Raw genomic sequence first — 11201 nt, 5'->3', positions numbered from 1 at the left:
AACGGATCGCAACCCTCGGTGTTGCCCCCGCACCTCGCTCAGCCAGTGAGCGGGAACCGGTCTGTATGTGGGATCCGAACCCTCGGCGGGAGCGCTGCCACACTTCCCAAGCGGCGCACTGTAGCAGTGCGCCACCGGGCCGGCCCAAGTTACAAACAATCTTAAAGAATTATTTCCATTTGTAGAAAGTTGTGATCTAGGTTTCTGCTTTGAAGGTATGTTTTTCTATCCAAAATATTATGTCTATCCAGGTTTCATGACTCACAATTGTGTACTCATAACTAAACCATAGACAAAGAGCTTCATCAAATAAAATGTGTGTATTTGGTATCCTCAGAAAGGTCCTTTGTGCTGAGGCTGAAATTAGGTGGGCAGGTAGTATTGGAATCAAACATGAATAGATAGTAATAATAAATAATATTAATAGTGGTCCTCATGTATTAAGCATGGACTATTTGTCAGACTCTTTGATCTTCATTTAATGAACATTACTTTGTTTAATCTTCACAAAGCCTCTCTGATGTAGGTACCATTGTATGTAAAGTTATCAATATGATATATTTACATATATCAGTGTGATCTGAAAACATTTAAAATTATGCCAAGAGATACAATCGCCTTGTTGTTCCCTAGTTGTAAGACTTATCAAATAGACATCATGAAGAAAATCTGTTTAAATATATATTTTCAAAAATTTAAATGAAAGATTATTTAAGAGCCCAGTTTGTTTCAAAATTAATATTGTCTTAGTCAGTTTGGGCTACTATAACAGAATATCACAAACTGGATGGCTTCAACAACAAACATTTAATTCTCACAGTTCCAAGCTGGGTGAGATCAGAGTGCCAGTATGGCCAGGTTCTTTGTAAGGGCCCTCCTCCTGGTTCACAGATGACTGCCTTCTTGTTGTATCCTCACATTTCAAAGAGAAAAGGCTCTGGTCCCTTCATCTCCCTATAAGGGCACTAATCACATCATAGGGGCTCCACCCTCATGATGTACTCTATCTCTAATTACCTCTTGAAGACCTCATCTCCAAATACCATCACATTGGAGATCAGAGTTTCAACTACGTATGAATTTGGGGAGGGACACAAACATTCAGTTCATAGCAATTATTAAGGGTTTATTTGAGGCTAGGTCATACATCTGATCCGAGGAATTAATTACTCTATGTATTGACCTCCTGTTCCTTTGAGACAAAGCACATGAGCCCATTTATGTGTTGTCCAAAAGTTATTTGATTACCACTAAACAGTCAGAATATTATAGCAGAAAGATCTGGGATGAAAGTTTAGATACAATCTATCCCAGGTTGACAGTTACTATCTATGTGAACTTGGACCTATCCCTTCCTAGTAGGTGTGATCTTGGGAAAGTTAATTAGATTCTTAATTTCATTGTGTGTCAAAAATACAGATAATAATAAATACTTTGCTGGAATATTACAAGGATTAATTAAATAACATGAGAAAAGCATCCGTGGTATAGAAATAGACCTCGTGATATAGAAATTCCATTTCTTTCTCTTGGACAAGCTCAATACATCTTTGGCTTTAGTTTCCTCATCTATAATAGTACTTAATGGCATCCTTGCAAATCTTTGATTCTGAGATCTTCTATGTATTTCCTCCTATGTATGCTCAACTTTAAGTGTTGCAAGGATCCTTTATGTAAATAAGCTACTTCTAGGTGATGAAGAAAGTGTGAACTAAAACTATTTTACTTCTCTGCTCCACAAGTAGTGTTCTTTGCTTTGATTTTCTTCCTCACTCAGCAGAGATCTCTGCACTGACTTACAGCTTTCTTTTGATGTCTGTTTGATTCAGTCACGTGAGAAAGACCAAATGTAAATCTTTCTGGAATATGGTATAAATGACATTAAAATATGGCATTAATACGAACATTTCTAATTCCGCTGTGCTCCTGTGTCAGATTTTTGAGAGATGAGAGGTACATATACATTTCTTGGCATTTTGAGATGATTAGCTGAGCCAGGTGCTTTTTTCAACAGGTGGATTTTCAGAAAAGACATATGAATGGAGCTCAGAAGAGGAGGAGCCAGTGAAAAAGGCAGGACCAGTCCAAGTCCTCATTGTCAAAGATGACCATTCCTTTGAGTTAGATGAAACTGCACTAAATCGGATCCTTCTCTCAGAGGCTGTCAGAGACAAGGAGGTTGTTGCCGTGTCTGTTGCTGGAGCATTTAGAAAAGGAAAATCATTCCTGATGGACTTCATGTTGAGATATATGTACAACCAGGTATGTAAGAAGTGCTTTAAAAAGTGTTTTTTGTTTCTGTGCATCTGTCACTTTGTGTTTTTATTTAGTGGTGTTCAATATTTCCATTTCTATCATTAACATACCATAAATATGAATCAGTTAAAAAATGCTATGATGTAACCATTCCAAACTCAGTGCTTTGGGGACCACACTACACAGACCACTATTCTCTGAAGCCACTTTGCTGCATTTCCCTTAGAATATAATTTATTATTTTACTCTTTTAAAAATAGACACGGTATAGTGATATGATTATAAAGTTTACATGTTATAGGGTTTAAAATGTCAAACGACTTTTGTCATAAGTTTTTAATTATAATAGGTTTTTTTTCAACATTTACTATGACATTTTTCAAGCATACAGCCAACTCAAAAAAATTTTACAGTGAACATCTGGGTACCCACTACCTAGATTCTATCATTAACATTAATATTCCTACTTTATCATTTGTGTCTCCATCTATTCATCCCTCTTTCCATCCATCACTTCATCTTATTTTTATATGTATTCCAAAGTAAGTTGCTGACATCAGTACACTTCCCCATATATATTTCAATAACATATCATTATTATGTGTGTGTGTATATATACCTCAAAAGAAAAAACTTTTTCTCATATCTATATGTATTTACTTAGTTTTTTCTTTTGAGGTTAAATTTACATACAATGAAATGCACAAATCTTAAATGTGCATTTGCTGATTTTTGATGAGTACATATATCTGTGTGGCCCAAAACCCTATCAAGATACAGAACATTGACATTACCCCAGTTAGTTCTCACCCTTACCCTATGCCCAGAGGCAACCAATAGTGTCATAACATTTGAGATACTGTGACAAAGAAGTGAGATTTTAAAGGATCTAGATTAAACAAGCAGAGGGATAAATAGGAGATTCGGCCTGAGGAACAAAAGGTTAGGAATGGGAAAATATTCTAGGATTTTTTTCCTATCCTTTTTTTTACCCATAGCAGTTCTAATGTAAATATGAACGTTGAGAAAAAATAGACACACTACCCAAAGAACTTTGTATTATGCATTTATACTACAATTATCTATTTTAGAGTGATCTTTTATACTTGGGATATTTTTTAACAATTTTATGTTAACTTTAACATCTTGTATCTCTAGCCTCAGTTCAAACAAATCAAGAACAAATTCATGGAAAAACCAAAACTGAACTCTTTATAAGGGTCTAAAATGCTTTATAGAACAAGATAGGATATAACTGAATAAAATTTTCTTTTATACTAGTTCATATAGAATTCTTATTAATTCAAATAATCTACTTCCAGATTTTTTTATGTTAGTGAAATTTTATATTTTAGTTAATATGAGCTTTTAGATTTGAGGATTACTAATGAGGTCTTCTAAAAACTAATAACTTATTCTCTCTAAGAAATACAAAAATGAGTGTATTTTTGTACTATTAACCAAGATTTCCAATGACTGACTTACTAAATCTAAGGGATACTTTCCATTCCTTATCTTATTTGATCTTCAGTGTTTATAAAATTGACCATTTCTTCTATTCTCTCTTCCTTTAACTTCTCAAATTCCACTGGTATCAGTACCCTTCTATTCCTCCCACTGTCCTGGCCCTGGTTTAGGTCCTCAATCATATTTTTAACCTTTACAATAGCCCTGCCTTTTGTCCTTCCTAGCTATCATTTCCCTTTTCTACTACTAGCCCTTCACTGCTTCTAGAATAATCTTTCTACTCACAACTATAATGATAATTCATCTCTGCTTCTTTGAAACTGCCCATTGCCTACAGGATAAAATCTAACTCCCTTAGGCAACTTACAAGGCCTTTCAGAATCTGGCCATCTGTCCAGTGTCTTCCAACTACTCACTCCCTCCTTCCCCCATACCAAAGCATTTATGTATATCCTGACATACTATGCTCTCTCATCTCTCTCTCTCTCTCCTCATAGAACATATTCTCCAAGTTTGCTCACCTGGAAAATGCCTAAATGTTCAAATCTTAGCTCAAACATCACCTCTCCTGTGGTCTTACCTGACCAAGCATTAGTTATTTCTTTACGTGTGCCTCCATTTTTGCCTTTCGTACACTTCCATTTTGGCATCCATATGTTGCATCATAATGGTTTGTTAGCATGTCTATCTCCTTGTTACGCTGTGAGTTTCCTAACAATAGAATGATACCTAGAATGATATCTTTTTATCTTTTTATCCCCGGAACCTAACATAAAATGTGGCACATGGTTTCTCCTCTGTAATTTCTTTTGTATGAACAAAGTTATTGTGTCAATGCAATAGATATGCATATGTTGTTTACTTTTGACTAGAATTGGACAGGGATATGAATCAGAATGGATGCATGGAAAAAACTATACACACATATCCAATCACATATCATAGACTTTATTAATTTATAGGAATCAATTGATTGGGTTGGTGACTACAATGAACCATTGACTGGTTTTTCATGGAGAGGTGGTTCTGAACGAGAGACCACAGGAATCCAGATCTGGAGTGAAGTCTTCCTTATCGATAAACCTGATGGTAAAAAGGTATGATGCTGACTTCTGAAATAAAGTTGTTTTCACTTGCAACAGTTAGCACTTTTCAGGATCTTTGAAAATGCTCTTCTGAAAACTAATTTTGTCCATTTGACATGAAGCTTAAGTGGGGGGAGTAGAATCCTATTCTGTGATCCCTGTTTCCCTTTCTTGTGATCAGGAGAAGCAAAATCATGAGGACAATAGAACAACAAATCAGCAAGCTAACATCTGTATTTTGTTTCAATGCCATATTACGCTGGATGCTCAGTGAAAATTAATCATTACCTTTACCAGCAGCTAATTAATATTTTTCTTTTCTGTGGTATTCTTGGCACGTGTAAGAAATTACCTATTAAGTATTCATTGATAATGGTTTCCTTTAGTTCTTGTGCTGTTAGTGTTGTGGTAATCCTAATGCCCTAGATGTCCGATAAAAATAATGTACTCCACTTGCCTATAGGTTGCAGTGTTGTTGATGGATACTCAGGGAACCTTTGATAGTCAGTCAACTTTGAGAGATTCGGCCACAGTGTTTGCCCTTAGCACAATGATCAGCTCAATACAGGTATGGAATAAAATAAATACATTTTGATGGATGTTTCTTTAACTAAAAATTATAAATATACTGTTTCTGCATACATGTGATAGTGAGATAAACAACAGAAATGGTAAATTATATATTTTATCTGGCTCAATTAGCATACCAGTTCTTGTGATTTCTATAAGAGTAGAATTTTTTTTGTTACTGTAGTTTAATTACTGACCAGTTTTAAAGTTGACTGCTTTAGTCAGAAAGCTTATCCTGTTGATACTTTTTCTGTTCAAAGCCTATAATAAACTCAATAATATTATAATACATATGTACAAATTAGGATCACCTAATAAGTTATTTTTAATGAATCAAGATTTATAAATATAAAATTTTGTTTTACATAGCCCATGGAAACATTTCTAAAGGTAAAAACATGTATGTGTATTCACAGCTTTTCAAAACACCTTAATATACATTTAGGAAAGTAAATGTTTTTATACAAAATTTGTCTTTCTTTCCTTTCCTTTTTTCTTTTTCTTTTCTTAAGTATTGTTTTGAGATTATTTTAGGCTTTCTAAATTGTCCTGAAAGTCCTTGCGGAGTTTTACTATAACAATAGAACACACAGCATAAAAGATTTTATGACCGTTTTTAGATATTTTCTATTCACTGGAGAGAGCAAGAAGAGAGAGCAGCCAAGAAACAGAGCAGATCAATAAAAACGGTAAAGTAGCTTAAAAAGGCAGGAAAGGCAAAGTAGTTAGGATAAGTAAGCCAAGGCTGAATTATAAGTGAACAGAGAGAATGGAGCTAGTGAACCAACAACAAAGGCATCATATGGGGTTAGGACAACCAAGAGATAGAAGGAGGAAGGATAGACTGAATTTTTTTATAAAGGACTTTGAAATAAAATTGATGGCTATCACCTATGATTGACTAACTTTTAAAAATCTACATCTTTTTTTAAAATTGATAAAAATTTTATATATTTATCATGTACAACATGTAATACATATACATTATGGCTCAGTCAAGCTAATTAACATGCATTACCTCACATACTTATCATTTTTTGTGGTGTAAAAATCTGCTTCTTGAATGAGCCTTTAAAATGCTGACTGAAGGTCTAATTTCTTCATAATCAACAGTATGAAGCCATTACACAAGCCAATCAAAACCAGATTGGCTTTGCTTTTTAATTTTTATTATTTACTATTTATATTTGACCTGAATACATTGATATCTTCATAGAAAAATCTGCTAAGTCCTTAGTAATGACTATTTTTTGTTATTATCTAAGAAATGATCTGTTATTTAAATAAGTACACGAAGCATACTCTTTGTATCAGTACATAAACATAAAGCATACTTAACTTGTCTTTGAAGTTACTAACATTTATTCCCCTTAAAAATGTCATCTTAATGCTGTGATCTGTTCATGAAGCAATAATGTATATACATAAGGATGTGAACATTATATTTAGAACCTAACTTCCATGTGTTAAAACTTCTTATAGACATAAAATAATCAATTGTGAAGAAGTCAACATAATTTTTCAAAACAAACTTTTTTGTATGGCTTGTTCAGATTTAGATTGCTATTATTTTGGTGTGCTTGAAGAATGATTATTTTATTGACTAATTGTTAAATTAGGTTCATAAAATAATTTTAATATTCTGTCTCCAGAGCAAGTGGCTATTGTATTCCTGGAATCATTTTATGATTATTGTACATTGTTTAGTGTCTCTCAAGCTTCTTTACTCCTCTCTCAAGATCTTATAAATATCATTATGTGAGAATATATGTAAGAGAGTTAAATTTTGTGATAGTTGATACCTGTATTTAGAAAAATACAGAATAACAAAGTAAGTGCTTAGGATGATGCTAATTATCTTCTCATTTTGACTTTATTTCTTAATCAAGGTATATAACTTATCCCAAAATGTCCAGGAGGATGATCTTCAGCATCTCCAGGTAACAATAGTTACTCTCTTTTTTTGGTATATCTGGTAGTCTTTTGAACATGTATAGCAGAGCTTTAGGCAATGATTTACAAACATAACCAAATGGAGGTTGTCCTATCTCCACGTTCCTTGTTCTGCCTCTGTTCTTTCTAATTCAGTTTTCAAATTCCTTTGTTTCTGTAAAACTACTTGCTATCAGCCCTATATATGTGAAAATATATGGCAAATCAGAGGGAAGAAAGAATCTTTGGTTTATAAATTACCCAAAATGTGAACTTGAAGTTTTACAATCAGGGATTTGATAATTATTAGTATGATATCCATTATATACCATATTTTTTCTTGTGGACCACTTTGTAGCTAATTGATAACTCATAGAATTCTATTTTAGATCTAAAAGAAGTCTCAGTGACACCTAATTTATCCTTTATATTTTATAGATGAGGAAAATGAGAGTGAAAGAAATAAATGACTTGCTGAAACTTCCATGGCTAATTAGTGGTAGAGTGGGAATAAAAACGTAGTCATTTTACTGAGCTCAGTGCTCCTTCCACTCTTAAACAGTATTTAAATCTCAAATAAGTAAAAGATTAGATGTTTCCTGGAGATGGTTCACATCTCTGTAATAACACTCTTTGCTCTTTCAATTGATGTTATTCTTGGTTACATAGCAAAACCTATTGTTTCTCTGATAGTTTTCCTTCTGAATATTTTATAGAGAATTTTGCTTTCAATATAGTATTTTATCTTGGCAATAAGAGTCATGTACCAAAATGTGCAAATTTAACAGATAACAAAGGATGACAGAGCAGGGTAATCTATGGCATTGGAAATATTATTTGGAGTTCACATCCAGCATTGCTATCAGATGTATTTCTAGTACATCACACTAACCATTTATGCCAAATAGGCAATATGCTGAATAATTGTTAGATGCTTTTTCATAATAAGAATTACTTCTTTGGGCATGTGTCATAACCTAACCAACTACTTTCCAAGTTAATGACATGGCACTATTCTATACCAGTTTAGGGGTCTCTAAACAAGGACAGTTTGGGGACTTTGATATTGAGTAATCTTTTTTTGAGGTCATTTAAAAATTTTCCTGTAAATTACAGCACCTCTGCCTTCCTCAGAAGTGATCGTAAATTCAAATTATGTTAGTAAGTGATTCCAGTGAGAGTGACTAAGCCCTGGACAAGCTGCCTATCAGACATGATATTTCAGACTTTCATTTCATCACTCTAAATCAGGTGCCTAGTAATTACTCTTTGCTTTCTTGATTTCTATGGCTCCCACAGGAGAGGCAATGTGGTGCTGTGGGTGCTATTCTAAAGGAGCAAGAGATGGGAATCCTGTGTGTCAGCATTCTTCTCCAGCTCTGAGAAGCCACTGTGGCTTGTTTCCCTTGTGTATGAAGTGGCATTTCCTGTGTTCGTGTGGTGCTGTGGGTGCTATTCTAAAGGAGCAAGAGATGGGAATCCTGTGTGTCAGCATTCTTCCCCAGCTCTGAGAAGCCACTGTGGCTTGTTTCCCTTGTGTATGAAGTGGCATTTCCTGTGTTCATATGGGGAAACTTTCATCACAAGCCCAGTCACAGTTACCTCCTCGGGTCTATGTTCTCCAAATTCTTACATGTCTGGCAACAGCACAAAAACTCATATTATGGTGCCTCATGATCTCATTTGGAAGCAATAAACAATAAGAGAAGGAGTGTATTTGATTCTCCTCTTTTTAAGTCAAGTGCCTAATGTCTTTGTAATAATACAGGCCATTGTGCCATTAGATTTACTAAGGAAACAACTTTTGTAAATATATCTTACATGTTTTATGGCTCTCTGGTCCAATCTATGCAAGTTCTGCTTTGAAAGGTCATTTAACATACATTTCCTTCTCCTCCTTCTTTCCTACAAAAAGACTGTCCTAAATTTTAGGTATAAAAGGTGTTAGTTTTAAAATGGAAACTTTATTTTTCAAATGTACTTTATGTCCTTAATTTTAAAATATATAATTACTATAGCTCTACTCTATCTACCCAGTATTTATTTCCTGAAAATTATCATAATAATCTTAATAATGTAGTATTCTGTTACAGCTAGAGGAGAAAATGAATGGAAGAAAGCCAAGCAGTAAAACTGCAGATACTGAAGTTCTCTCTCTCTCACTGTGTGTGTGTGTGTGTATTTTTCCTTCTAGCTTTTCACTGAATATGGCAGACTGGCAATGGAGGAAACATTCCTGAAGCCATTTCAGGTGAGTGAGGGTTAAATGATGGTGAATTCTTATTAGCTTTTCCTGAAGGCTGTAACCAGGTATATTAGTTAGGGTCATGTTTCTTCTTTTCCTTTATATTATTTAAGAAACATTTTGAATACCTACTTAATGCTACTTGATGCAAAGAGGAGGTAGAAGTGGGAAAATAAATTTTTTAAAAATTATTTTTTTAAAAATGGGGAAATAGGGGCCGGCCCGGTGGCGCACTGCTACAGTGCGCCGCTTGGGAGCGCAGTGGCGCTCCCGCCGAGGGTTCGGATCCCACATACAGACCGGTTCCCGCTCACTGGCTGAGCGAGGTGTGGACGCAGCACCGAGGGTTGCGATCCTGTTGCCAGTCCCGGTCTGGTATGGGCGTGACACTGAGGGTTGCGATCCATTGCCGGACACGAAAAAAGACAAAAAGGAAAAAAAAAATGGGGAAATAGGAAGATGAATTAGACATTCTGGTTCTGGCAAGAGTATCAGCTTTTCTCCCCTGAACTCGATCCTAGAAATGTCATAGGAACCAGAAGAAAATTAATGAATTTGTCAAACATAGAAGCTAAAAACAAACAAATAAGGCTCCTGAGACAATAAAAGTTGGCTGTCAGTCATAACAAAAGCTGACTGAGCAGCAAAGAGGATATTGGGTTGGGGAGAGTTTTTTAGAGATTACCCTTTCTTTCTTACATATGAACCCATTTCATAACCACTCAGTATCGGAACAATAACCAACTCAGCCCTTGCTGGGTACAGCAGGATAATATCAAGGCAATATCTGAACTTTGATTGAGTAGTATCTGGCCCTTTAAGTGCTCCCATCTGCCCCTACTCCTCTTTATATACTAAGAACAAGGATATTATAACTAAGGCAGACAGCTCTTGAAAACAGTACCTGGAGGAGGTATAGATTTAAACACCAAGTCTAGACTATACACCTGAAGCATGACTCCTTCAGCCTAAGCTAATCAGAGGAGTCCAGGCTGAGCTCTAGAATTTAGCTTCTCCCTGCTGATACACATGACCAGTCAAGATGGATTATACCTCAAGGGGAATATGAGCACATGGGGAAACTGAACAATTTGATAAAAAGCAAAGTAAAATTAATGACTCAGATGGCAAGTAATTTAAAATAAGCTGTATTAGTTATCTATTGCTGCATAACAAATCATCACCAAGCCACCAATGTTATTATCTCACACAGTTTTTGAGGATCAGGAATCTGGACTGGTTTTGGCTTAGGGTCTCTCATGAAATTGTGCTCAAGATGTCAGCCAGGGAGATCTTCCCTGGAGGATTAACTGGAGGATCTGCTTCCAAGCTCATTCACATGGCTGTTGGCAGGAACCTGCAACTGTTTACCACATGGGCTTTTCCATAGGGCTGCAGTGACCAAGAGAAAAATCTCAGTCTTTTATGACCTAATCTTGGAAGTGACACACCATCAGTTCTGCCATATTCTACTGTTAACACAGACCAACCCTGGCATAATGTGAGAGAGGACTCCACAAAGATGTAAACACCAGGAAGTAGGGAAGTTGCCACCATACTTTTTTTGAGACTGGCCACCATATGATCATATTAAATATTCTTAAAGAAATAAAGTATGACTGTCTTATGCTTCTAGTAATAGAACA

The 11201-nt window shown here is 35.2% G+C and overlaps 1 protein-coding gene across 2 annotated transcripts in view; it reads left to right on the top strand.

The window, feature by feature from the left end:
* Positions 1–11201, top strand: part of ATL1 (atlastin GTPase 1) — a 92535-nt gene that overhangs the window by 34770 nt on the left and 46564 nt on the right. For both annotated transcript variants that reach the window (XM_008571398.1, XM_008571396.1), the window contains exons 2-6: positions 2015–2262; positions 4686–4820; positions 5272–5376; positions 7268–7318; positions 9505–9561. In XM_008571398.1, coding sequence (XP_008569620.1) covers positions 2015–2262; positions 4686–4820; positions 5272–5376; positions 7268–7318; positions 9505–9561 — 596 coding nt within the window. The remainder of the gene's footprint in view (positions 1–2014; positions 2263–4685; positions 4821–5271; positions 5377–7267; positions 7319–9504; positions 9562–11201) is intronic.

The sequence above is a fragment of the Galeopterus variegatus genome, unplaced genomic scaffold (genome assembly GCF_000696425.1).
Source record: "Galeopterus variegatus unplaced genomic scaffold, G_variegatus-3.0.2 Scaffold687, whole genome shotgun sequence".
In the NCBI taxonomy this organism is placed as follows: domain Eukaryota; kingdom Metazoa; phylum Chordata; class Mammalia; order Dermoptera; family Cynocephalidae; genus Galeopterus; species Galeopterus variegatus.
Note: the sequence above shows the minus strand (reverse complement) of the source record. Positions and strands in the feature narration are given on the sequence as shown.